Genomic DNA, 27,077 nt, shown 5'->3' with positions numbered 1-27,077 from the left:
GTAAGTGCTGCCTCTTTCTTCTCTTGGCTGGTGTGTGTGTGTGTGTATATATAGACCTTGTCCTGTTGTACATAGTGTCTAGGCAGATACCTTCTTGTGAAACCATACTGCCCGGGTTGCAGGGGGGGAGGTGTGGGAGGCAGCTGCTTCTCTAGAGCAGCAGTGACCCCTTTAGAAAGGGCAAATTTCAGGTAGCAAGTCTGGCAAAGAGAATTGCCTTGAACTGTGATTCCATTTCACTACAGCCTTGACCAAGCGTGCCCTTTACAGCTAGTGCGTGGATGTTGGTCTCTGGGTGCTACAAGTGCTTCTCAAGGCTTGAGTGTGCCCGGAATATGCTGTGTTCCTTAGCAAAACTGATGGCCTTGGAGCTCTTGAAGCCAAAAATGGGACCTGCATATTCCCATCGCCTCCTTCCCACACTCCTCCGAAAAAGCGTTTCATCACAGATCTGCTTTACTCTGGTTCTCTCCACAAAATTCTGAGGCACTGTAAAAATGTTCTGCAATGGCCTCCTGATTCCTCTCTTGCTGCTTGTTACATGTTTGGCATCCTTAACCATCACATCGCTAACGCACTGAGGAATTGTTACCCTGTCAGATCATTAAGCCAGGCACGCATGTCTGAATTGAAGGCATCACTTGCAGTGAAACATGGTCTGTCACGGGTGCCTGTTCCACCCCCTGGGGCAATTATGATGGAGAAAGGACCAGAGGAAAGTAATGCATGTCTTAAATCAGTGACTGGGAGGAGGGGGAATATGGCTGCAAGTTACTTCTGTGGCTTAGTTTCTCATTTGCGATCTGTGCTTTGGGATAACTGTTCCCCAGTCCCCTAGCTCAATGTCCAAACCACCCACCAAACGTTTTCCTCCTGGAGAAAAATCTGTAAATGGAGAGAAACCAGGAAACCATCCCTGAAAGGGGAGTAAATTTGTCTCTGCTCAAGCTGTGTAAAAGTGCTCACTTAATGAGGAGAGAAACTCGGAAGGTGTCTGATGGTGTGTGCAGGCATGGTGAGGGGCGGGAAGGAGAGGTACAGGCTAGGTTGTGCAATGGTCCTGGTAACTATACTGACAGTAATCCCCTCTGCCCGCCCCAATACCACAAGCTGGAGAGGAGCAAGCTTTACTGTTTGTCAGGCATGTGATCAGCCTAGGCTTGTGCGCCCTACATCAGAGAGCCACCCTTGCTGAAGCAGCTGGTAAAAGGAACATTTGAACCCATGGTGAGACGAGCTTTGCTTTTTATTGGGGAGGATTTGCTTTGGAAAGGAGAGGGGAGCAGACCCTCCCCTTCCTTTAGGCCTGCAGCGTTGGGTTTGGTTTTGAAGTAATCCCCAGGAATATAATGGGGCGTGGAGGGAAATCTAGAAATCTAGGTGCTCTGGCATCTGTGCTGCAGTTACGCATGGGAGCTTTCTTGTGTGTTGCACTGAAATCTCAAGCAGAGAATTGCATTCGACAGAGATCTTGGTCAAGAGGGAGCATCCTTCTGTACGCTCGATTTGTCATTCTCTGCTTCTAACAACATGGCCCTTATTTCTGTCACGCCGTTTCAAAATGATCGCGTCCTAATCCTCCCCCTGCTCGGAAGGCTGGGCTAACGCCTGCCTTGGGAGCAGGACAGGTTACTTTGTGTTCTATTGTTCTGCTTAGCAGGGATGGATAGTTGATTCCTGATCCCATAGCTGGTTTATGGTTGAATGTATCAGCTACCTGGTTGGAGGGGAGGAGAGCAATGTTAAAGACCGTCTTTAGTGGACATAAAAAAATACCAGCACAAATTTCCCCGTTTCCCGTGCAGTTGCCAAAGGAGGTAGTTTGCTGGGGCCAGTGGAGTGTCCTCAAAAGGTATCTTTTGGGGGGGAGGGGGTGCTGGGGGCATTTGTGTCTAGAATCTCATGTATGCAACTCGTGTGAAGCGATTGGCTGTCTGGAGTGTGCTCAATAGTGTTGTAAATGGAAGAAGAAAAACTTGCGTACACTTATTTCAATGTATGAACCATAACGTTTCTGACTTGTACAGTTCAGGCAGTTTGAAAGGTCTCCCCAGAGTTTATGCAGGTAAATTCTAAGAACTTGTGGCATTGTTACATATAATTCATCATATGGTGGGGGGGGGGTGGAATATGGAGACCGTTGTAACTTTTCATGTAAAGCAATGTAACTGGCATTAAATACATTGTGAATTTAAGCCTGGTGTCACTTTCTTTAAAGCTTCATGTGAAACTTGTGAGTGATGTTATGCTTTAAAGTGCTGTGTGGATCCTGGGCTGATGTTCCGAGTCCCGGTGCCCCTCTGGTGGGGCTTCAGCCCTGTGGGAAATGCGCCTGGACTCAGGGCTTCAGCCCCACGCGAAGCACCTCGGGACTGAAGCACCCCCTTGCAGGGCTGAAGCCCTGAGCCTCTGTGAGCCCTGCAGTCCGCTGAAAAGTCTCCAGATTTGGACCGGGGACCACCTATTGACTACCCCCACTGTAGATGTTAAGCAGTGTTTGACAGAGGATTTTTGCATCCACCCTGCATAAAGAAATGAGTGTCACTTTTGTCAAAGGAAAGATTTAAGAGACCAGATGGGCGATACTACTGGGGAAATGGGCAAGTGCCCCGGACAAGGCACCGCACACCGGGAGACAGAGCCTGTGTTGTGGTGGTGGTTGAACACTAAAGGGCGGGTGACATATTAAACAACGTCTGCAGACTAGTTGTAGCCTATTGCGTCCCAGGATATTAGACAGACATGGTGGTAGTGGTCAGGTTATAGATGGTGAGACCTCCCCATATTATCTCACCCACCCTTGTCTTACTAAGAATAGTAATCCATGCAGCTGTGTGCGCCAAGATGGGGATAACCAAATCCTCATGCTTCAGTACATAAACAGATCACAGGGGTCAGGAAGGAATACTTTTCACAGAGGTGCTGCTGGGCACTGTGTATAGATTGGGCCGTTGTCTCCCTTTGAAGGAAGAAGTGCAGATTTCAGTTTGCCCGTTGAGAGCGCGAGCGCCCTTTGTGGAGGAGGGAGGTTTGAAATGGCTGGCTAAAGCACCAGAGCTAAAGGAGGGTTTAATCTTCCCTTGTGAGTTGGTAACTGGCTCAAATACTTTGTGCTTGCAAGAGAGAATTTAGGGAGCTGATTGCTGCTGGAGTCCCCGTACCTCACTTTTCTCCTGTGCTTGGCTTGAGCTGCGCACTATCTGCCCTACTCTGATGGGTGCGATGCCGTACTAGGCGTCCTGTCTAGGCGGGTGGGGTGCTGCCAGGAGGCTTCTCTGCTGGAGGGAGGATCTGGTCATTGGGGTGAAAACTGAATTCCCTGCAGCAAGAAGGCTACCCAGCTATCCTGCCCTCCTGGCTCTGAGGGTTACTGACGGCAGGGGTCTGTGCGTTGCCCCACAGGCAGGAATGGAGCAAGAAAAGCGACTGACCAGAGAGTGTCAGTCAGGTAGGCTGCCCACTGCTATAATACCCCCGACACACACACCTTAGCGGGGGAAGCATTGCAAATCCTAGCGGCCCAGCCAGAAGCGTACATGTGCAGGGGGTGGGAACTGAACGAGGCAAACTCACAAGGTGTAATCGAGCCGGGGGTGGATCTGACAGCCCAGATCGGATCCTAGGGCACCCTGCCTCGTTGTACTGAGAGGAGCCAGAAGAAAATCTTCCCATTCCCCCGGAGGGAATGGTCCTGAATCCCGCCCCCAGGGCGGCTGCCCTAAACCTGCCACTCCTGGCAGAGTCTAGCTGCCTCCTGCTTTGCCAGCGTGGTTGCTAGGGGATGGTTGCCATGCTTTGTGTTGGGCAACAGTAGCCCAGAAGGATGACTGGCAGCAGCAGTGAGCCGGCAGCAGCCCGGGCAGGGGCAGCGTGGCCTGGACGAGGCGGGCACAGGGGACATGGATTTGGGGGCAGACCGACCATACGTCCCTCAGGGGACGCTGGAGACAGACTTCCCGACACCATTGTACAGGTGAGAGGCTTGCCGGCGTCCGACCGCAGGTCTCGGTCTCTTGTAATACCCGGAATCCCTCGCTGGCTGGTGGCAGCGAGAAGCGGGGCTGGGAGCCAGGCCCTCCTGAGTCCCAATCTCAGCTCAGTCACTTTGCCTCTCTGGGCCTCAGTTTCCCTGGTGGTAGAGTGGGGATGATGATCTGCTCCCAGAATGCAGTGAGAGGGTCTGTGACGGAAGGTGAGTAGCACTGAGTCTGCCAGGCAGCCAAGCTGGCGGCCAAGAGGGAACCAAAATACCTCTTTGGGATGGGAAGCAACCCTGAAACCAACGGGCTGCTGTACCCCTCACTGCTGGCTGTTCTCCCTCATTACCAGGTTCTCAATGGACCCCCTGCCCCCATTCCATGTAAATCTTGGGCTCTTGCATGTTGCGTGTGGCTGACAGGCATCCTTTGCCTTCTTTAGACAGCAGTTGGTTACTCACTAGCGTGTGCGTGTGCCCTCTGACCCCTGGCCAAACCTAGGACACGTGTGTGCATGCGTGTTCTGACTGCTAGCTGAGCCCATGTGGGTGTCCTAGGGATCCCCCATTCTCCACTGTGGGGAGCAGCTTTCTCTGAGCTCCTGCCCCAGCTCGCTGAGCCCTGACCCCAGCAGCCTGGCTCTGAGTTCCCTGTGTGCGCTCCCTGGAGCAGGAGCCAGGTTGGCCCCACGTGTTCTCTCCCTGTCCCACTGGCCATGCGATCCCTCCCTCGGCGGGAGATAGTGCAGTGACGGCTCCTTTCCGCCCGCAGTGACGAGTACCTCACGCTGCACGGGCCCCGCAATGCCCCCATCCTGAAGCAGGCCGTGCGTTGGAAGTGCACCCCCATGGGCCGAGATGCCATCTCCCAGACCTGGTACACTGGGCTGACCAACAGCAACAACCGAGACGCCTGGTACACGCTCACCAGCGGCCTGAGCCGCGAGGCCTACCACCGCTGGGCTTGCTCCCATGCCGAGAGGGAGCGGAAGACCTTGCCCCCTGGTAAGGAGGTGGGGCTGGGAGTGGGGGCCGTGTGCGGAGACAGAGAGCGCCGGTGTGCGGAACTTGAAACCCGCCCTCGGTCTCGTGTCCTGCACTCTGCCTGTCTGCAGATCGAGACCGTTCCCAGAGCCGTTCACCACAGCGGGACCCACCAGCCACTAAACCCTGCAGCTGCCCCGTGTCTGCCCGCAGCCCGCGGGAGCCCCTTGCAAAGCCCTGCACAGGGTGACAAGCCACTGTCAAAATGCCTCCCCTGGGGCAGGGCACCAGCCACCTGCTTCCAAAACTCATCCCATTGATACCAACAGCTGGCTCCTGTCATCGCCCGGGACGGTTCTGGGGAAGGTCTTGCTCTGCAGACGGGCCCGGTGCTGAGCAAGGCCAGGCGAGTTTTCCCCCAGTAGAGTGCAGCGCCAAGAACCGTGGGGGTGACCCCAGTGTTCCTAGCACCTTGCCCAGGGGAGTGCAGCCCCAGTGCGGACTCAGTAACTGGGGGTGAATGTGCAGGGTGGCTGCTCACTTCTGGGTCTTGCACTATGGCAGAAATCCTGGGTTCCATTCCTAGCTCTGCCCCCAACTCGCTGTGTGACATGTGGGCCAATCACCTAACCACTCTGTGCCTTGGTTTCCCTCGCTGCCGGGCAAGGGAGTCGTGAAGCTAAATGTTTGTACAGCCCTTTCCATCAGAGGATCTCAAAGGCCGATAATGATTGATAGGAAAGTTTAAATCGTATTTCCACGCCAGTCTCTCTGAATGCTCCCCTCACGCCAGGTTCCCAGCCGGTGCTACGCTGCTCGGCACTGGAATCCAGAGGAGAGCAGGGGCCTAAACAGAACCTTCCTTGAAAGCTTTCTGCTCTGACGCTCATTAGTGCTGTATTCCCTGAGGCATTGGGCTCTTGATCGCAGCTCGCTGGCTGGCTACTTATGTGTATCGTCCTTAAGACGAGTTTGTAGGATGCTGGGAAATAGAACATTGACTAATCATCCTTTTCAAAAAGAAAAGGAGTACTTGTGGCACCTTAGAGACTAACCAAAAGCTTATGCTCAAATAAATTGGTTAGTCTCTTGACCTACGTCCTTTTCAAAAATCTCTGCTGAGGCTTGCGGCGGCAGGGGACTGGCCTCGTGTTCTGTGTCCCCAGCCCCCAGCGCACAGAAACTGCGGTCACGGGCCCGGACTCCAATGGCATGGCAACAAAACCCTGCAGCAGCGAGTCTGAGTCCAGGGCTTCAAACTCAGCCTTGTGCTCCAGGGCTGGAAACAGCTGTACAGATACTCCCATTTGCCTTCTGAGACCCACCCCTTCGCCGGGTCCCAGAGCTGGAGTGGGAACGTCAGCACAGCTGTTTTCGGCCGGGGAGTGCAAACCCTGGGGGCATAGGGCTGTAGATCTGGCCTCTTACACTCACTGCCAGGTGGGGGTGGGAGGATTTGCAGTGGAGACATGCTCCAAGGCACTTCGCTAATTAAAAAAAAACTACTAATAATGTCACTAAGATGTGCTGAAAGAAACCTGACTGATTATCTTGCAGATTCTCCTCCTCTTGTTTGGCTAAATATGTGCTAAACACACGATTGGAGCAGCCATTTAATAACAGCCCCAACCAATGCCCTAAAAGCTCCGGGGGCTGCCTGCTGCCCTGTGTCTGCACAGCACCAGTGCAGGGCAACGGGGCGTCAGGCCAATTAGCTTTCAGCCCAGTTCTGCGCTCGCTCGGCCCTGGCATGAGTGCCGATGGGGTCGGTGCAACGGGGGAATCAAGTCGGTAGTTTTATAGGCCACGGGAGTCTCATCTCTACAATGAATACAGAGGTGATGTGGGTAAATTCAAATTAATGGCATGGGGCATCTTTCCGTGCCAGGCTCCTTTAGGGAGTGAGCCGAGCGTAGCAATGGCAACCTGCCTACATGATGAGTTTTTAGTGAGTGTGTTATCCTAGCACCTGGGACCCCACTGTGATGGGCGCGGAACAAACACCGACCAAGGGGACGCTCCCTGCCCTGAAGAGCTGACTGTCCAAGATGAGACCAGTGGCCTAATTGCTGTCAGGCTTTTTGTAAAGGAACGTCTTGAGCTGACCTTGATTCCCAGGCAGGGCCGATGGGACCCCCTCTAACCATGCGTGTGCGCTGGAGCCTGGCTAACCGGCCCTCGTGGGAGTGGGGGAAGGGATTGCTCCAGAGCTGCTGTAGCTAAGGCCAGGGGAAATGCAGGATTTCCACAGAGGCAGCGTCAAGGCCGCGCCGTACGCAAGCGAGGCTGTGGGCAGTGATTGGGGGAGGGAGGTCGAGGGTGCCCCAAGGTTATGGGAAGTGGGAGCAAGTTGAGGCTTTGATGCTCTGCATGAGTCACACACCCATCGCTGCTTCTGCGCATTTGCCCCTTGTGGGAACGTGCCAGGGCCCTCGGGGGCACGTTGGGGAATCAGGGCCGTGCTGGACACTCGGGGTCAGTATGATGCACCAACAGTCCAGTAGGGGGAGCTCACATTCTTTGTGCAACAGCTGGAAGGACCTGGACAGCTGTGCAGGGAAGGTTGGTACCTGCGTTTTGGAGGTGGAGAAGGAGCTCTCCTCCTCACTGCGGCAGGAGGCCCCGGGGCCAGGACACCACGGATCAGGGCATGAGGCAAGTCAGCACGGACGGATCCATGCTGACAGATGCACGCTGACTGGGTGTGATGCAAAATTGCATCAGCTGGGCCTGAGTTTCTGCAATGCAGGGGCTAAGAACTCCCTCTGCCCCCTTGCCCTGGCTGCTGCTTTGCACATGCCCCAACCTAACCCCATCTTTGCAGAGCCCCGCTCCTCCCTCTTTGGGGAACGCGGGCTCAGCTCGCAAATCTCTTGCGCTTCACGTGGGGGTTGCAAGACACAAAGTCACTCGCTTGTGACCTCCTGGGAAAATCTCCTTGGGGGCTGAAATTTTCCGTGCCAGGCCCTGTCCCCCCTGGTGACTCCTTGGGATGTTTTGGGGAAATCAGTTTTCAAGTAACTGACAAGCTGAGGCAGTGGGGAGAGGGGCCAGGGAAATATCTTTTCTATGCATTTAAAACCAGTATTTTGCACGAGGCTGATTGCACTATGATTGAGGTGTAAAATGTTACCCTTTGCATGTGACGGTGCCTAACCAGCCAGTAGAACCCCTTGCCACAAGACATTAACGAGGCCTGGAGTTTACATGGTTACAAGAAAAGGATCACATTATTAAGACTAGCCAGAGCTGTGTTAAGTAGGATAAATAATTATAAGGCAGGGGAACCTGCGGGTTTCAAGGCACTAGCCCCTCGCTGACTGGCTGAGCTCAGCAGGAACATTGCCTGCTGTGAAGATTATTCCCACACAGTCTGTCGTGGGGTTTGCTGGAACATGCTTTGCATCTCCTCTATCCACGCCTCGGCCCCATCCCGGTGACTCTGCTCAGCTTGCTTTTCTCCAACAGCCTATGCCCAGCACCTGCAGGAGGTATCGTGGTATGACCCAGTGGTCCCAGCTCAGTACTTGGAGCCCAGTACCAGGTGGGGGGCCTTCCTGTGGAAAGACAGACCCATCCTCGGAAAGGAGTATGGTAAGAGCTTGTGGCTTTGATCTCTAGGGCTGGGGGGAGTGAGTGGGCAAAGCAGGTCACTGACTCCCACCCCCTATGGACCTTTTGCTGCTTCTGAGTCTTCTCCTTGTCCCCCACTCCCCATGTCCCCCTCCCCACACACACACGCAGGGGGCCCAGAGCCAGTGTGCTGGGGGACTCCTGGCTTCTGCCCCTCATGCTGCCATCAACTCCCTGCAAGACCTTGGGCAAATCGCTTTCCTTCTCGGGGCAGGGCTAGTGATCTGGCCCCTCCTTTGCCGGGGGGGCAAGGCCCGGAGCAGTGCTAAGTCTCATGTCATTAGCCTGAGTATGTTTGTAAAGGGGGAGGTGGGTTTGGGTGCAGCTTGGCCCCTGTCCTGTTCCCATGGCCTCTCACAGGTGGGGCACGTCCCTTCTCCTGTCCCCCAGCTGCGAAGCAGGGTTAAGATCCGCAGCACCCCGAGCGCCCTGGGGAAGGCGTGTGAAGGGGCCAGCAGCGTTAAATCAATGGGCGAAGCCTGGCTGCTCCCAACGTGGTTCTCGGAGTCTCTCCCATGCCCCCCACTCACTTGTTGTCTTCTCCCCTCGACAGTTGTCAACCGTAACCGCGCCAGCCGTGAGCTGAAGGGACACGCTGGCTACGTCCCCGGCTTGGCCGCCCACAGGCCCGCCTTCACCACCCGGGACCTCCACACCTGGCCGCTCTTCAGTGCCCAGCCCTCCACCGACCAGTAAACGCTGCTCTGCCACAGGCTGCCTCTGGGGGGCTGAGGGGAGCGAGCCGGGCTGGGCGGTGAGCCGCCCCCAGGGGCAGGGCTGCCAGGGGCTCTCCTGGGAGTCCTGCTGCAATGAGCCTGGCTCTGGGCTCGTGGCCAGCAGCCCTGGGGACATGGAGTACCCGCGGCAGGCCTGTGTCTGCGCAGGCTGAGCTGGCAGCAGGCCCTGCCCACCCATGCGCCCGCCTCCAGTGCCATGCCACCCCCAGCGGGCTCCCCCTCCCGCCAGGAGCACACAGCATCGCCACACGGGAAACTCCCGGCTGCCTTCCCTCCTCTGCCCAACCCCTGCCCCTCGGCCGAGCCCTGGGGCCGGAGTGGGCGGCAGCCAGAGGGGTTAACAGCGACCCCCTCCCCCCCCCCCCCCCCCCCGCAACTTTCGTTTCTGCCCTGGGCAGGCACCGGCGCTGCGTGTGGGCAGGGCAAGAGGGCTCCTGGCTGGTTGTGCTCCCAGGCTGGGCCCAGGTTCCCCTTGACATGCACTTACTAGGGTGCTCTTGGGCTCACCCACCACCCCTAGTCCCCTGGCCTCCCTTCCCCTGGCAGAAGGTGCCAAGGGCAGAACCTGCTCTGGGCTCCTCCCCACCCTGGCTTGGGGCCTTGTAGGGGATACAGCTGATGCTGGGCCCCCAGGCTTGCTGCTCTGTTCTTCCTCTGCAGCATCATTGCTGCCCTGAGCTGGCCGTGCCCGGGGCAGGGCTCACCCACCATCTCACCCCTGCTTTGTTCCCGCTCCAGGCAGCCACAGGGGCTGACAACGGTTCTGCCCCAGCCATGAAAGGATGAGCAGGTCCAGCAGCTTCCTGAGACTATCCCCCTCCCCCCCCCCCCCCCAAGGACTCTCCTGCCTGGGCAGCTGGGTTTACCTGGCCCTCCTCCCCACCCCCGCTCTCTCAAGGACCCACTCACTCACCAGCGCCCCCATGCCTGGCTTCTCCCTCCTCAGAGCCAGTCCTGGGAGCCGGCAAGGCAGGGGCCCAACGTCCCCCGGGGTCCAGGCTGGAGGGTCCTGCTGCAGGGCAGGGGAATAGCAGGGATTCAAGTGGCCCCCACCCCATGGGATCCCTCTGTCCTGGGCTCCTAGCCCTCCCTGCAGGCCTAGAGCTTTGCTGCAGACACACGAGTTGGAGCGTGAGGCTGGCTTGTCTTTATTAACAACAGACCCCAGCCCTTTACCCCACCCTCCTCTCATGGCCCCGGGGGCTTGTGGGGGATGGACACAGGCAAGCTGCCGGGGTCGGCCGACAGCAGCACTGGGCTGTAGGAAATGGCTCATCCTGCTGGTTGAACTCCAGGGGTAGGCACAGTGCCCACATGGGCATGGGCAGTGTCTGGCGTTGCCCAGCCTGGGGCATAGCCCTGCGGTGCTGCCCCAGACCCTCCCCAGGCACCACCTGGCTACCCGGACTCTGAGCGCTGGCCTGCAGCACTGGAGGAAGGGACTGTGCCAAGCTCAACGGAGAGCAGGGGAGGGGCTGGCTAGTCTGGCCCATGGGGACAGGGCACGAGTCTGACCTGGATTCTCACCCCAGCCTGGGGCGGGTGGCACCAGCGGGTGGGTTTGGGCCCTTGTTCTGCTCTTGGAGCCAGCTGGGCACCGGGGTGCTGGGCTTGGTTCCTGAAGGAACGGGCGGGGGCCATATCCCCCGGGTTCAGTGCTATGACGCGGACCCCCAGCCCCCTGCCTGTAACTGACCGGAACCCACGGCCCACATGCTGCCACAGTCCTCCCAGCAGCTGCAGGGGCTGTGACCAGCGGTGCTAGGGGACCCCCCCCCCCACGGCTGTAGCAGCAGCCCCATCTCCCCCAGGCCTGGCTGGGGCCCCTGGAGTCTGACAGCAGCAGCCCGTGCCCAAAGGGAGCCCCGAGCGTCCCTGTGCCACTCAGTGCTGGAGGAGTGAAACGCCATAGGGAGGTCAGCAGGAGGCTTGTCCTTGCCTCTGGGCCTGGCAGGCCAGCGCCCTTGCACAGCTTCTGCGACAGCCACGCAACTGCTCACTCGGGACAGGGCTCCCCTCCCGGCCCGGCTGGAGCTGTGATCTATGTTCTCACCAAGGGCCCCAGGCGGAAGCCAAAAACGCCCGTTTCCTTTTTGGCACAAGGATGCAGCAGCCGGACCGATTCCATCACGGTTTTGCTGCCTCAGCTGAGGTTTGTGTGAAAGTTGCTTGCTCAGTGCAGTTCAGTCCCTCGTCCGGTACGGCGGAGGTTGCCAACCGTGTGGCTGAGTGGGAAGCCCAAGTGCAACGAAATCAGCTGCACCAGGGCTTCTGCAGGTTACTATGAAACGCAGCACAGGGGGGTCTTTAAGGCACAGCATTGAAGCTCCCGACCGCTCAGAAGGAGAAGTTCAGCTTGTCCTCTGCATCCGCACTGCTCTGTCTGCATTTCAGCAGCGAGGAGTGGTTCCTGGTCCAGGCCTTGTTGGTTAATTTCCCTCCCCTGGTCTCCTTAAAAATCAGCCCCAGCTCTGCTGAGGGCAAGACACAGCTCAGGATGGGGGGGAGAGCTGATGTGTGGCCATGGGATTCCAGCCCATTTTTAAGGGTGGCATCTGCCAGCAGCAAGCCTGGTCCTTCGGGGGCACAAGGCTCTGGCCCTGAGTGCAGCCTGACTCCGCCCTGGTTTCAGGTTGTCTTGTATCTTCACATAAACAAGAGAAAACTGGTTAAGCAAATGATCGGGGCAAATTACTACAGCTGTGGGGGGCAGCAACATTGTGAAAAGACAGGCTGGCTCAGAGGGCACCTGGCGTGGGTTCAACCCCTCCTCCGTAAACAAATGGAATCCCCCCAGTTACTGGGGGGCCAAGAGCTGAAACTGCAGCCGACTCTCCCCACCAGGGGGTGGTAATGCCACCTTTCGTCCAGCTAACAAATCCCCCAGCAGGGTCCTGAGGCTGCGGCTGGAGAGTAACCCGAGGGCCAGCTGCAGACGAAGCATCCCACTGGTGCCATGCCCGCAGCCCATGTGGGCCAGGGCTCCTGGTGCAGCCAAGCCTGCCAGCCTCGGGCTAGTGGCTGCTCACACGGTGCCACAAGCGGGCGGGCTGTGGTGGCTGCAGGGACACGGCCTCCCAGCCCACTGGGGATAACAGCCCGGTCACTTCTCATCGCTCGCTGCTGACTAAATGGGGTGTAATGACTGCTCCAGTGACGACCCCAGCACCCATCACAGGCGCTGTTCTCAGTCCCACCCTGCCTGCCCCCCACAACCCGGAACTGCCATTGACCAAGGGGCTGGCGTGGGGGGTGATGAGTGCCCCCCTGTTTGGCATGGAGCTGGGGGCACAGCGCAGCAGGCCAGGAGCAGGTCCAGCCCCACCAGTGGGGGCTCTGGGTGCCCCCTCGCCTTTGTTTCCCTACACGGTGATCGGGTGCTAGCGAGGCAACCTCCCGTTAACCCCAAGCAGGTGGTGAATCGCACCCGGAGTGGGGCCGTGGCTCTCTAGGAGGGGACGGGGAGGCAGAAAGCCAATTGCTCTGCAGCTGGGGCCTCCCCCCCCGACACACCCCGTGTGAAATGAGCATAAAGGGAACAGCAGGAAAAGGCCAAGCGGCTCCACAGCCATGGGCCCAGAGCCAGGGACTTGACACTCATTTCCGCCCGGTAAAGAACGACGCAGCCTGCACAGCACTGACAGGAGCATGGCTACCTGCTGCGCCCTGGGCCTGGGAGCCCGGACTCCTGGGTTCCATGCCTGGCCCTGCACCCAGCGCCTGCCCTCCTAGGGCCAACAGCTGCAGGCTCCAGTGAGGCCTGCGTGCCTCGTACCTTGGCGCCCAGTGTCGGTCGGAGACCTGGGGCGGCTCCCTGCCCGTTTGCCTTTGCTGAGCCTCTGCCAAAAGCAGGGGTTAGCGCCCTGGGGAATCCTGCCTGCTGCCAGGGCGTCGGCACTCTCCCCCGTTCGTCCTGCCCCCCTCAGACGCTGGGCTGTGCGCACAGCCCCGCCGGGCTCCCTGCAGCACTGCCCTGGGCCTCGTGATGGTGGCTGGGGGTGTGACTGGGGCTGCGTGTGTCCAGTGGAGGCCCGCAGGAGCTGGTGGATGTGGGAATACAGCGCTGGGCTGGGGGAGCCCCCTCACCACTTCCTGGGGGCAAATCATTAATCTCTGGGCCTCGGTTTCCTCATTTTCCCCTCCCCCTCCCTCATGGGGCCTGTGCCGGGCTGCGGGCCCCGCCCCGGTTCAGGGCCGAGGGCGATGGGGAGGAAGGGTGGCCACTGTTCCCTGCCAGGGCCAGGGCTGAGTTTGGGCCTGTCCCTGGCTGGAGCTGCAGCCAGGTAGCAGGGCCCCAGCAGAGCTTCCAGCTGGGAGCAGGAGCCAGGCACGGGCAGGGGAGGCAGAGACGGGCTGGGCCGGGGGGAGGAATCCCCCTGCTCCCCTGGTCTCTCCCAGCGAACCCCACTCAAGCAAGGGGCTCCCGTCTCTGGCAGCTGCTCCCCTCCCTGCCCCCGGGCCTGGAGGCCCAAGTCCCCAGCTGAGCGTGGAGGGCACATTCAGCAGGGAACCGCCGCGGTGACCTCCTCCAGCGCGGCTGTACCGCCCCCAGCCCTTCCACACTCATCTCCTGGGTCTGTACAGCCCCGCCGGAGGACGGGGCTGGGGGTGGTGTCCGGCACAGCAGGAGGGCAGAGCCCCCCCAGGTAACGCGGGCTGAGGCAGGGATGGGGAGAGCACTGAGGCCCCAGGCTGGGTGGGGAGAAGTCACGGGGGGAAGGCCACGTGCCCCCCTTGGTGTCCCGCTTCCTTGGCTCGTCGGGGAATTGAGATTTGGCTGCATGGACGTTACCGGCCCAGGACCCGATGGCAAACAGAAAATGGCAGGCAGGCAGTTCCTCGCACGCCCCTTACTGCACGCCCAGGCTGCGTGCCACACACCAGGAGACACCCAGCCCTGCGGGGGGCAAAGGACTGAGGGGCTTTCACTGGAGCAGACACCGAGGAGTCCTTTGGCCGACCAGGATCTAGGCATTGCCTTCCCCAGCCCCCCAGCAAAGCCCCCTGCAAACGGTGCAGTGCCACCCCTGGGGTCCAGCTGCCGTGGCTCTGGGTGGGAGTCTTGACTTAAGGGCCCTGTGTTTTCCACCAGGGGGGCTGGGGGTCCCCCAACACGCCCAGCCAGTAGGGGCCGGCTGGCTGCTCTCTCTCCCCTTGTGCCAGGCCCAGCACAGACACCCGAGAGACAGCAGCCGCCCCTCAAACAGCCCGAAGAGGGGACGTGACCTGCCCAAGGGACCCAGGGTTTGGGGTCCCCACTGTTGCCCTGGACCATGGCTGGGAGCGGGGGCTGGGGCCCTCCCCGCTTGCTGGTTCTCTCCTCTCCCAGCTCCCCCCGCGGGGCCCTGCTACTCACTGGTGCTGCAGGTCGAGCTCTGGCCAGGCCCCCATTGACATCAGCTGCTGCTCCAGGGCCACGATCCTGAGGCCGATGTACCCCGAGGACAGCAGCAACACCACCACCCTGCGGGGAGGGCAGTGTGAACAGAGAGAGCCGGGCCAGCTTGGCACACCGGGCAGGGGCATTCACCCTGGCGAAGCTGGGCTGACAAATAGCTGCTTAGTGCCTGGACCCCAGGGCAGGCTGCCCACAGGAGCTGGGCTTAGCCAGAGTAGAATCGCAAACTCCAAGCTCTCATGTGACGGCTGGGGGCCGCCGAGCTCCGTCTGGGAGCTGCTGGGTGTGGCATAGCCCGGCAGGGAGCTAGGGAATGCAGCAGGCTGCTGCCCCCAGGTGCCACGCACACAGTGAGAGGGTCAGTCTATGCAAGGCACAGCAGGAGCCGGCAGCCAGGGCACCAGCCGGCTGGGGCTTCGGCGCACAGAACCGGAGACCGGCACGTTCTGCCCCAGTGCCACATCTCCCCTGTGCCAGGAGCACCAGGCTGAGTCTGCGGGCACTGGAGCTGGGGGGGGGCAGGCACTAGCATATGGTGCCCTGCTATGAGCGCTGCCCAGTGCCACACTTGAATAGGCCCTGTTGGTGCCCGCTGGGCTGACTGCCCCGGGACTCACAGCAGCAGGTAGATGAGGATGATGACGTTGAGGGTGCTCAGTTGCGCCCACCAGCCCCTGGGCGTCTTCTTCGTCTGCCTGCCTGGCCACGCCCCCTCTGCCGGGAAAAGGAGCCGTCACTGATGGGGGGAAGGCAGGGCAGTGGTCCTTAGCTACCCTGGGAGGGATCGGGGGGACCTGCCACTGCACAGCCCCCCAGGACTGCCAGCCCCCCTCAGAAGCCTGCATAGCAGCCACCCTCTGCAGCCAGGAGATGACCCCCTCCAGGGACTGGCTTCCCTGCCTGGTGCCTGGTGTGTGTAACGGGTGGCAGCCAAGGGAGCTGCAGGACAGCCTGCGCCAGGTCCATGCCAAGCGCCTGCAGAGGGGCCAGCTGGCCCAGCTCTGCCCCCGCTGTCAGTCTGGGGTGACTGCAGTGAGGCCAGCCTGGTCAGACTCGCCCTGACCCTGCAGCAGGGCTGGCGAGGAGGCGATGTGCCAATGCCCTGGCAGCAAACACCACAACAGCAGCTCTTTGCCCTATGGGCAGAGGTGTAGCTGGGAGGCACATCTGGGGCCTGCTAGGACCAGCTGGGATGGGGTCTCAGCAGCCAAGGGATGCCAGCTACCTCCCTTCCCAGCTGCCCAGAGCTATAAGGGACACACCTGTCACAATGTCCTGAGTGGCTGCAGACGGGTGCCCGTTGACATGTGCCAGGGATGGCCACCGGGGAGGGCCCATGGAACCACCTTAGCTCTGCATCGGGGCACAGTGCCCACAGGAGAGCAGGCACAGGGGCTCCTGCCTGGGCACCCCCACCCTGAGCTAAGCCAGTGACCCTGAGTGGGCCTGAGGGATCCACTCACCTTTGCTCGGCACTGCCATCTCCTCGCCCTCTCTGCTCTGCTTCGGGCCCAGCCCGTCTGCACACACAATAGGATACCCAGTCACTTGGTGCTGCCTGTGCCCAGCCAGGTGCCAGGCTCCCGTGTGCTGCCCCCAGGGAGGTTGGGGGGCCGTGGCTTGTGGGCCGGGCATGGTGTGTTCTGTCTGCCTTGGGGGGTTCTTGTGTCCCAGACAGGGCAGGAGATTGGGGCCACAGTGCCAGCCGTCACCAGCTCCGCCCCGCCATGGTGCTGGAAGGGGCTGAGTGGAGGCTGGTCAAACTCATTCCACCTAATACAAGCGGCTGTCACTGGAGCCATGCTCCTGGCCGGACGCTGTGACACTCAGAGGCAGGCCGAGGGCGCAGGATGCTGATTGGAACGGAAGAGAAAGGAGGCCCCTAGGGAGCTCCTCGCTGCACGCTCATTTGCACGTGGGCTGCTGAGTGTGCGAGGGCTGCGGGGCCAGGCTCTGGGCAGGGGGCGCGGCTGAGGGCCCTGACTCACCTTGCTGGTCCAGGAGGCCGTCAGACTCGGGTGGGTTCAGCTCCAGGTCCGACTGGCTCGAGGTCTGAAAGGAGAAAAGCTGCAGGTCACAAAAGGGGCCCCGGGCTCTCTCCCCACCGCTCGCTGGTCTCTGCCTCCTCCTGCCATCTCACCAGCCCCAGCTCCAACCTGCTCCCGAGTCGCAGCACCGCTCAGGGCCGGCTGCTTAGAGCAGTTAGACGCCCAAGTCCTCGCTCTGGCCCCTCGGAGGTGCACAGAACTCCTGCTTCACCCTGCCAGTGCCTAGCCTCCCTCAGCACCTCAACTTGCCGGACAAAATTCCCTCGGCACCTAAGTTCCTGGGCCTGGGCACCGCTGCCTCCCTGTGGGCACCTGGATTCCAGCCTCCTGCCTGCACCCCGGAGCGAGTCACAAACCCAGGGGCGGCGGGCGTCTGGCGGGGCCCAGCCGGTGGCATGTTTGGGGGCCCAGGGCCCACTCAAAGCTGCTGCCACCCACCTTAGCCATTACCCCGGGGGTCAGAGCTCCCTGATGGGATGTGGGGGAGCCCCAGGTTCAGTTCCCCCATCTCTGGCCGAGGGGCAGACAGAATCTGAGGAGGGGTCTCGACCCACTGAGCTAGGGGACAGTCTGACATGGGTTGAACTGCAGCCCCCAGTCCTGGGCAGCCCCCGTCCAGCAGCTCCGCCAAGGCTCCCCCCAGCCAGGGCGGCTTCTGAGCCACTCGCGCTGCTCCTGGCGCCCGTGTCTGAGCCAGGCCCTGCCGCGCCCCTCAGGCAGGGCCCTAGTCCGATAACAAGCATGAGGCCAGCTCGCAGCTCCGGGCCAATCAAACCCAGGGTGGGGGTGATTCATGCCCTGTGATCTGGCTGGGATTGCCAGGGGCTTTGTGGCGAAGGGCAGGGGTGCCAGAGCCCTGGGTTACACTGGGCAGGGGGCTGCTGAAAACAATGGGGCCCCTGCTGCATTCAGAAGTGCCCTGCTCAGTGTGCTCCCTGAGCGCTTTGCAAAGACACTGGCAGTGCCAACGGGTTTAAGTGGCAAAGGAGAAGCCTCGGCTTAGGGATCCCCAAGGCAGGGAGGGAGGGGCCGCTGAGGAGCAGGGGGCCAGCTCGGGGGTCTGGCTCAGCCTGGGGCTTGGATTCAGAGCCCCTCCCACTCCTGGGAGTTTAGAACCGGGGTTGGGCTTTGCCCACAGCTCCATGTGCCCTGGGTTCACAGGTCCCAGCTCCAGCTGCCCCACAGGGAGTGTCTGACTGCGGCAGCCCGGCAGAGAGCGGCAGAAGGGGGCACGGAGAAGCCCCAGACAGCCAGGATTGCTGGCCCGCAAGCCACCTCCACCCAGACCAGACAACACGAGTTCTGGGAAAGCCCAAGCCTCTGGAGCTGGGCAGCAGCCGGGTGACCAAGGGCACGTCCAAGCCACCAGGGTGCCCAGGCAGGTGTGTTCCTGCGCACACAGGGCTTAAAGAGTCACCCCCACCCACTTTGTGACCTGGCAGCATGGCGCCAAGTGGGCACTGGGCCGCCTGGCAGCGCAGGCCCAGCCTCGGACCGTGCAGAGCCCCGGGCGCTGTCGGGGCCTCGGGGCAGCTGGCCCAGCTCTCAGGAATCTCCATGGTTTGCTAACAGCGGCACCAGCCCCTCTGCCCTGCTGCCCACAGTCTGTGCCACCAGCCGGGGAGTCAGGGACCTTACCAGAGACTTCTCGCGGAGCTGCTCGGAGCTGTTGTTGGCGGGTGAGGCCAGGGGGCTGGTGCTCGTGCTCCCGTCCTGGACAAGAACAACGAGGAGAGTGAGCCCCCGGCAGGCAGCAGAGCCTGCTAGACGCTGGCCAGCCCAGCCCTGTGATGCACAGTGCACAGGCAGGCCAGGAGACGGAGGCTTCCCCTGACCTGGGGGACGGCTCCCAGGCACAAGCAGGCCCAGGATCGGTCACCTCTGGGACCTTCTTCCTCAGCGTGTACATTAGCTTGACTCACTCCCTCTGGTCTGGAACACAGGGGCCAGGGGCGGAACGAGGGGCATCAGCCCAGTGCTTGGGGGGTGGGGGGAGGGAAGGTCTGGCATGGCCGTGGGGACTGAGGGGCACCGACAGAGCTGCAAGAGTAAGGGGAGCCTGGGATGGACTAGCTGGGGATCAGGATGGGGGGGCATTAGCAGATGGGCATTAGCATTTCAGCCCCTTCAGCCAGAGACATGGGAGAACAGGCACAAAAGCCTGGCACAGTCCCCACCTGCAGGTGTTTGCAGACCGATCGCAGCAGCTGGTACGTGGCCTCCCGGGTCCGCATCGAGACAAAGAGAAACTGCAGGAGGAGAGAGGGAGAAGGGATTGGCCTGATTCCTGGGGAGCGCATAGCCGCAGCGTCCACCCTCCCACCGCTCCCGTGCCCACCCCACCCATGCTGGGAGCTGGTTCCCCACCCATGTGGCTGTCTCTATCCCAGGCTGGTCAGAGGAGCTCGCTTGTCCACCCACTGCCCATCAGTTCACCCCTCCAGCCTCTCACCACTACCGATGCTTTTCACTGCACTCCCCCCGTCCTCAGTGGGGTTCATGCTGCTCCTGGTGCCATGGGCGGGGGGCACTGCATGATCTGCCCTGTGCTTGGGACTCGCTCTGCTCCCGGTGCCAAGCGGGGGAAGGCACCGCATGGGCTACCCCGGGCTCACTCAGCTCCCGGTGCTGTGGGTGGGTAGATGCACCACGTGCCTTGCCCTCTGCTCGCACCTTCTCACCCTCCATGGTCCGAATGCTGAGGGCATTGGGCACCAGCAGCGCCGTGTTGGCCTTCTTGAGGACGGCGATGGAGGAGACGGGGATCACCACCTGCAGGGCGAGAGGGGTCCAGTGGGTGATGGGCCCATCGCTCATGGCATCACGCCTGCTCTGGGAGGGGCGAGGCCCCAAGGCCAGGGACATGCCCCTGATTGCTTCGGTCCCCAGGACCCAGGGCAGGTGGGGTGTTGCACCCCACGGCGGCAGAGACAGGAGCTAGGAGCCGCTGGGGTGCCAGAGCGGCGAGGGTGGGGTCGGGCACATGGGGGTGGGGATTGCCTCCTCCAGCTGTGCCCCGAGGGCTGAGCCATTGACCCATGGTCCCTGCAGGAGTCCCTGACATAGACCCCCCGGGGGCCTCCTCAGCCTCTGACACCAACAGCTAACCTGGGCGCCTGGTAGCCACTGGCATCCCATGCCAACACCAGCCAGCCCCATAGGCCTGATGGGGGGCACTCCTTGGCCTCCAGCCGGGTCCTGAGCCCCTGGCCCGGGCATTGGTGCCAGGCCTGGGGCAGCGCCACAGAAGGCCGGCCACGGCTCAGTAAGGCTGCCTGGCACCTGTGCCAGGGTGGAAGCTCAGAGGGCAGCTGTAGAGAGCCCAGAGGAGCCGGCGCATGGGGCCCAGCTGGGGTGGCCGATGGTGAGCAAACCCGCTGCTGGGCTGGCTTCCCTGGGGGAGGGGAGCGCTGCCCTCGGGGGCTAGAGGGAGAGGACATAAAACATGCACACAGACACCCCCACCCCACACATTGCCCCCCCCCACCAACCACACATCCCAGCCCCCTGCCCCCTACATGCATCCCACCCACCCCCTCCCCCAGCCCACCTCCCCTCCCCCACACACCCCCACCCACTCCCCATCCCATCTCCCCTCCCCCCCACACCTCCACCCCATCCTCCCTCCCCTCCCTCACACAAACCACACATCCCAGCCCCCTGCCCCCTATATGCATCCCTCCCAGCCCCCTGCCCCACACAACCCACACATCCCATGCTTGTCCCCCTTTCCCCTCCCCCCCCCATGCTACCAGCCCACGTGAGCCACCGTGGGGCGCAGGGGCCCTACCTTGACGTCCCGGAGCAGCATGCTGCAGTGGAAGCAGATGTAGTTCTGGGAGACGTAGAGGCGCCCGTGATAGGGGACTTCCCTCTGCCAGGCACAGGAGACACCTGTGGGTGAGGGGCAGAGAGGCGGGTGAGTGGGCAAGGCATGGGGGGGCAGGCAGGAGGCTGGGGGGAATGGCACTCACTGTCCAGTAGGGACTCCTCCTCGGGCATCTCCTTGAAGGCCTTGTGGTAGCTCGCCAGGCGCTTGGCTAACTGGGGAGGGAACAGGGGCAGTGTCAGTCCTGAAGAACGAGCCCTCCCCCCCGCCCTGCCTCCCCCCAACGGGCCCGGGGGTCTGCTGGGGCTGGCAGCAGCTTGGGGCCAGCTCAGAACCCCCATGCTGGGCACCATCCCAAGGACTATCAGCCAACCTTGAGATGTGCCCTGACACTAGGACGGGGCCCCCTGGATCCCATGCGGTGGGGGGGCAGGGAGGAGGCACACGCGGGACCTGATGGAGGCTGTGGGCACACGGGGACTTGTCCCAGATCTCCCCCTGGCTGGCTGGGGGGATGGGTACACCGGGACCTGCCCAACGCTGCCACCCCCTGTCCAGGAGAGCCAGCTCTCCAGCAGCTGGCACAGCCCAGTGCTAATGCCAGCTACCCTGGCAAATGGACGGTGCCAACCCCCCACCCAGCGACCCATCCTAATACCCCTCATACGGGCATCCCACCCCCCCGGCAGGTATCCTAACTCCACCCCCAGCACGCACCCCACCCCCTGCCCTGGCACTCCTCTCAACCCCCCCGGTATCCCAAACCCACCCCCTGCACCCATCCTAAACCACAGTGCCCATCTTCCCATCATTCTTGGGGAAGAAAACTATTAGAGCCTCCCCTGGGATAGTGCTTGGGGTGTGCTATAGACCACCGGGATCTAATTTGGATATGGATAGAGCCCTTTTTAATGAAGTAAATACTAATGGGAACTGTGTGATCATGGGAGACTTTAACTTCCCAGATATAGACTGGAGGACGAGTGCTAGTAATAACAATAGGGCTCAGATTTTCCGAGATGCGATAGCTGATGGATTCCTCCATCAAGTAGTTGCTGAACCGACTAGAGGGGATGCCATCTTAGATTTGGTTTGGTGAGTAGTGAGGACCTCATGGAAGAAATGGTTGTAGGGGACAATCTTGGCTCAAGTGATCATGAGCTAATTCAGTTCAAACTGAACGGAAGGATTAACAAAAATAAATCTGCAACTAGGGTTTTTGATTTCAAAAGGGCTGACTTTCAAAAATTAAGGATATTAGTTAGAAAAGTGGATTGGACTGAAGAATTTATGGATCTAAAGGCAGAGGAGGCCTGGGATTATTTTAAATCAAAGCTGCAGAAGCTATCGGAAGGCTGCATCCCAAGAAAGGGGAAAAATCTCATAGGCAGGAGTTGTAGATCAAGCTCGATGAGCAAGCATCTCGGAGAGGTGATTGAGAAAAAGCAGAAAGCCTACAGGGAGTGGAAGAAGGGAGGGATCAGCAAGGAAAGCTACCTTATTGAGGTCAGAACATGTAGGGATAAAGTGAGACAGGCCAAAAGTCAAGTAGAGTTGGACCTTGCAAAGGGAATTAAAACCAATAGTAAAAGGCTCTATAGCCATATAAATAAGAAGAAAACAAAGAAAGAAGAGGTGGGACCGCTAAACACTGAGGATGGAGTGGAGGTCAATGATAATCTAGGCATGGCCCAATATCTAAACAAATACTTTGCCTCAGTCTTTAATAAGACTAAAGAGGATCTTAGGGATAATGGTAGTGTGACGAAGTGAGACTGTTCTTAATGTTTCCTCTGAATAGTGTGGGGGTGCCTCAGTTTCCCCTATGCAGTTCTTAAGTATCTAGGGGGTGGGATAAGGGTGTATGATCATTGCAGAGCCGTAGAGGGCGGGTGCGTGCAGGGGTCTGGACACAGAGAATGGCCGACACCCTGTTTCCTGGCAACTGATGGCCTGGGCCCTTCCCCCTGCAAGGTGAGAGCTAAAGGGTTGGAGAACAAAGGAATCAGGTGACCTCCTGGCCCAGGAAAGGGACAAAGCCCAGAGGAGGAGGGGCTGGAGGGAGTTTCAGTTTGGGGCTGGCTGGAGACATGGAGTGAAGGGCAAATGTGGTTGTCTGGCTCACTGCCCCCAAAATGGACCCAGCTGAGGAGTCCTGTTCTCTGCACCTGCAAGCTCTGTTTTAGACCATGTTCCTGTCATCTAATAAATCTCTGTTTTACTGGCTGGCTGAGAGTCACATCTGACTGAGGAGTTGGGGTGCAGGGCCCTCTGGCTTCCCCAGGACCCCGCATGGGTGGACTCGCTGTGGGAAGCGCACAGAGGGGCAGAGGATGCTGAATGCTCCAAGGTCAGACCCAGGAAGGTGGAAGCTGTGTGAGCTGTGTGTCCTGCAGACAGGCTGCTCACAGAAAGGAGACTGCCCCAGAGTCCTGCCTGGCTTCGTAGGGAGCAGTTCCAGAGCATCGCCCAGGGACTCCGTGACAGGTAGCATGACAAATGGGAATGAGGATATGGAGGTAGATATTACCATATCTGAGGTAGAAGCGAAACTCAAACAGCTTAATGGGACTAAATCGGGGGGCCCAGATAATCTTCATCCAAGAATATTAAAGGAATTGGCACATGAAATTGCAAGCCCATTAGCAAGAATTTTTAATGAATCTGTAAACTCAGGGGTTGTACCATATGACTGGAGAATTGCTAACATAGTTCCTATTTTAAGAAAGGGAAAAAATGTGATCCAGGTAACTACAGGCCTGTTAGTTTGACATCTGTAACATGCAAGGTCTTGGACAAAATTTTGAAGGAGAAGGTAGTTAAGGACATTGAAGTCAATGGTAAATGGGACAAAATACAACATGGTTTTACAAAAGGTAGATCGTGCCAAACCAACCTGATCTCCTTCTTTGAGAAAGTAACAGATTTTTTAGACAAAGGAAACGCAGTGGATCTAATTTACCTAGATTTCAGTAAGGCGTTTGATACCGTGCCACATGGGGAATTATTAGTTAAATTGGATAAGATGGGGATCAATATGAACATTGAAAGGTGGATAAGGAATTGGTTAAAGGGGAGACTACAACGGGTCCTACTGAAAGGTGAACTGTCAGGCTGGAGGGAGGTTACCAGTGGAGTTCCTCAGGGATCGGTTTTGGGACCAATCTTATTTAATCTTTTTATTACTGACCTCAGCACAAAAAGTGGGAGTGTGCTAATAAAGTTTGCGGATGATACAAAACTGGGAGGTATTGCCAATTTAGAGAAGGACAGGGATATCCTACAGGAGGATCTGGATGACCTTGTAAACTGGAGTAATAGTAATAGGATGAAATTTAATAGTGAGAAGTGTAAGGTCATGCATTTAGGGATTAATAACAAGAATTTTAGTTATTAGCTGGGTACGCATCAATTAGAAGTAACGGAGGAGGAGAAGGACCTTGGAGTATTGGTTGATCATAGGATGATTATGAGCCGCCAATGTGATATGGCCGTGAAAAAAGCTAATGCGGTCTTGGGATGCATCAGGAGAGGTATTTCCGGTAGGGATAAGGAGGATTTAGTACCGTTATACAAGGCACTGGTGAGACCTCACCTGGAATACTGTCTGCAGTTCTGGTCTCCCATGTTTAAGAAGGATGAATTCAAACTGGAACAGGTACAGAGAAGGGCTACTAGGATGATCCGAGGAATGGAAAACTTGTCTTATGAAAGGAGACTCAGGGAGCTTGGCTTGTTTAGCCTAACTAAAAGAAGGTTGAGGGGAGATATGATTGCTCTGTATAAATATATCAGAGGGATAAATACCGGAGAGGGAGAGGAATTATTTAAGCTCAGTACCAATGTGGACACAAGAACAAATGGATATAAACTGGCCACCAGGAAGTTTAGACTTGAAATTAGACAACGGTTTCTAACCATCAGAGGAGTGAAGTTTTAGAATAGCCTTCCAAGGGAAGCAGTGGGGGCAAAAGATCTATTTGGCTTTAAGATTAAACTCGATAAGTTTATGGAGGAGATGGTATGATGGGATAACATGGTTTTGGTAATTAAATATTCATGGTAAATAGGCCCAATGGCCTGTGATGGGATATTAGATGGGGTGGGATCTGAGTTACCCAGGAAAGAATTTTCTGTAGTATCTGGCTGGTGAATCTTGCCCACATGCTCAGGGTTTAGCTGATCACCATATTTGGGGTCGGAAAGGAATTTTCTTCCAGGGCAGATTGGAAGAGGCCCTGGAGGTTTTTCGCCTTCCTCTGTAGCATGGGGCACGGGTCACTTGCTGGAGGATTCTCTGCTCCTTGAAGTCTTTAAACCATGATTTGAGGACTTCAATAGCACAGATATAGGTGAGAGGTTTTTCGCAGGAGCGGTGGGTGAAATTCTGTGGCCTGCGTTGTGCAGGAGGTCAGACTAGATGATCATAATGGTCCCTTCTGACCTAAATATCTATGAATCTATGAATCCCAATCCCCATCCCCACACAGAGCCCAACCCCCCAGCATCCATTCCAACCCCCCCTGCTGCAGGTATCCCAACCCCACCCCCAGCACCCATCCCAACCCCCCTGATATTCCACCCCCCCAGCATCCATCCTAAACCCTGGTTGCCATCTCAACCCCCAACCCCACAGGGATCCCGACCCCCAGAGTCCATCCCCACCCCCCGCGCCCCATGCCAGCTTTGAGGGGACTTACAGAGGACGAGGTGGCCCTCTGCCTGCTCAGAGCTGGCTCCTGTTCGGTCTCTTTGGAGAAAGACAGGTCATAGGTCTTTGATCTGAAATGCACCAGAGGCCAAAAGTGAGAGAGGCAGAGCCCTGGGCAGGGTGGGGAGGGGGAGTCCCCACAGGGCAGGGCTGGCCTCAGGGGGCAGGCAGGTGTCCGCATGGTGACCAGGTGTCCAGTTTTAGACTGGAACACCCAATCGAAAAGGGACCCTGGCGGCTCCGGTCAGCACCACCAACCGGGCCAGTAAAAGACCGGTTGGCGGTGCTGCAGGGCTAAGGCAGGTTAGTCCCTACCTGTCCTGGCTCTGCCCTGTGCCCCGGAAGCGGGCAGGAGGTCCAGCTCCTAGGCAGGGGGGCCACAGGGCTCCGCGCGCTGCCGCTGCCCAGAGCACGGGCTCCGCACTCCCATTGGCTGGGAGGGGCACCGGGGAAGGGGCGGGGCCTCGGGGAAGGGGCAGGGTTAGGGTGTTCGGTTTTGTGTGATTAGAAAGTTGGCAACCCTAGCAGCACAGGGAGGCACTGAGGATGGTCTGGGTGGGGGAGGGGGTGCACTGTGACTGTGCGGCTTTCCAGGGCAGTGTAGCTCGCCTGGGCCCACGTGTGCGGAGTTTGAGAAGGGAATTTCGGGGGTGGTGGGAGCTTGTTCTTGGGGAAGGTCCCTGGGGGAGGGGCAGGGCCTCACCTAGAGAGACTGGGGTGCTTCCTTGGCTGGGGGGCATCGCTCCCCGTCTCCTCCAGGCTCTGCCACTTCTTCAGCTCCAGCATCTTCTTCTTGCTCTTCTTGAGTTTCCCGGAGCTGGCGGCAGGGTCAGCCAGGCCGCTGGGGAGGGCAGAGAGCAGGGTGGGGTGACAGGCGCCCCCAGCAAGGAGCCTCATTCCTGCCCCCTCATCTCCCCAAGATGGAGGGGTGGGGGGGGATTCCATTTTCCTGCTCACCTAGTGCCCCAGCTGGCAGCTACCATCCGTGCAGACTGCCCATCCCCTGCCATCACTCCCGGCGTCCCTGCTGTGACACGGGTGCAATTCCTTCCTGGCCGATGGCCGTCCCCGCCCTCCCCAGCCAGCCCCACTCCGATGTACAGGCTGTTTTCTCCCACAAGCAATGGTGGTGCTACCCCAGGCCATGGAGAAATTCCAGAGACATGTGGGGCAGCTGAGTGATCTCCGCTGGCTCCCTGCCCTCTCTGCCCCCCCTCCCCGGGTCTGGGGGGTCTTTACAGTTGAGTCCCCGGGGAAGAGTTTCTGTGGCTGATCTTAATGGGGAGGGGGCAGGGCTCTCTTCACAGCACAGCCAGCCTGGGGGGCTGCAGCAGGGGGGGTGGGTCCCTGCTCTCCAGTACCCAGCTGCACCTCCTCTAGGACTTGTACCCCCCCTGCCATGGACCGTGGCAAGGCCTTTCCATGGCCAGGTGCAGAATGCGACCTGGTCCCGTTTCTGATGTCCTCCACCCTCCCTTGGTCCCAGACAGGCCGATCAGATGGCCCCGGGGGCAGGGTGGAGTGAGGCACACCCCTGCTGAAAAGCCAGATTCACAGACACAGCAAAGGGGGGAGGGGAACAGAGCAAAAGGGCCAACAAGCTGCGTACAATCCCACAGCCAAGAGAGGGCAGCATCAAACGGCCCCAATCCCAGTGCTGCTGCCACTCAGCTGGGCCCAGCCGAGTCTCGGCCCTCCACAATCTGCACATGAGCTGTATGAGCTTCTCCGTCTCCTGCTTCTCCGCAGAGGGAGGCTGCT

At 59.1% G+C, this 27,077-nt stretch overlaps 2 protein-coding genes across 5 annotated transcripts in view; one reads left to right on the top strand and one right to left on the bottom strand.

Moving 5' to 3' along the window:
* Positions 1 to 3,815: 3,815 nt before the first annotated feature.
* Positions 3,816 to 9,678, top strand: TEKTIP1 (tektin bundle interacting protein 1). Its single transcript, XM_074939486.1, has 4 exons — positions 3,816 to 3,973; positions 4,749 to 4,981; positions 8,429 to 8,554; positions 9,147 to 9,678. The coding sequence occupies exons 1-4, from the start codon at positions 3,900 to 3,902 to the stop codon at positions 9,287 to 9,289; spliced, it is 576 nt and encodes a 191-aa protein (XP_074795587.1). The 5' UTR covers positions 3,816 to 3,899; the 3' UTR covers positions 9,290 to 9,678.
* Positions 9,679 to 10,471: 793 nt separating this feature from the next.
* The window catches only part of LOC141977803 (GRAM domain-containing protein 2A-like), a 30,451-nt gene continuing 13,845 nt past the window's right edge, over positions 10,472 to 27,077 (bottom strand). For 3 of the 4 annotated variants that reach the window (XM_074939490.1, XM_074939493.1, XM_074939491.1), the window contains exons 2-13: positions 26,020 to 26,157; positions 25,306 to 25,387; positions 20,751 to 20,820; positions 20,567 to 20,670; positions 19,450 to 19,548; positions 18,954 to 19,025; positions 18,415 to 18,489; positions 16,717 to 16,780; positions 16,192 to 16,248; positions 15,346 to 15,442; positions 14,687 to 14,794; positions 10,472 to 11,974 (exon numbers count right to left, since the gene is read on the bottom strand). In XM_074939490.1, coding sequence (XP_074795591.1) covers positions 11,959 to 11,974; positions 14,687 to 14,794; positions 15,346 to 15,442; positions 16,192 to 16,248; positions 16,717 to 16,780; positions 18,415 to 18,489; positions 18,954 to 19,025; positions 19,450 to 19,548; positions 20,567 to 20,670; positions 20,751 to 20,820; positions 25,306 to 25,387; positions 26,020 to 26,157 — 982 coding nt within the window. In that variant the 3' untranslated portion in view covers positions 10,472 to 11,958. The remainder of the gene's footprint in view (positions 11,975 to 14,686; positions 14,795 to 15,345; positions 15,443 to 16,191; positions 16,249 to 16,716; positions 16,781 to 18,414; positions 18,490 to 18,953; positions 19,026 to 19,449; positions 19,549 to 20,566; positions 20,671 to 20,750; positions 20,821 to 25,305; positions 25,388 to 26,019; positions 26,158 to 27,077) is intronic. The other variant, XM_074939492.1, reaches the window with a different exon arrangement.

The sequence above is a fragment of the Natator depressus genome, chromosome 25 (assembly GCF_965152275.1).
Source record: "Natator depressus isolate rNatDep1 chromosome 25, rNatDep2.hap1, whole genome shotgun sequence".
Lineage (NCBI taxonomy): Eukaryota > Metazoa > Chordata > Testudines > Cheloniidae > Natator > Natator depressus.
This window is presented reverse-complemented; position numbering and strand designations above follow the sequence as displayed.

What these genes read in the sequence shown, in the direction of transcription:
- TEKTIP1 (XM_074939486.1), top strand. Translation starts at nt 3,900, where the DNA reads ATGGATTTGGGGGCAGACCGACCATACGTCCCTCAGGGGACGCTGGAG. An exon ending in TTCCCGACACCATTGTACAG is followed by an intron (nt 3,974 to 4,748) that starts GTGAGAGGCTTG and finishes TTCCGCCCGCAG; the next exon opens with TGACGAGTACCTCACGCTGC. An exon ending in CATCCTCGGAAAGGAGTATG is followed by an intron (nt 8,555 to 9,146) that starts GTAAGAGCTTGT and finishes TCCCCTCGACAG; the next exon opens with TTGTCAACCGTAACCGCGCC.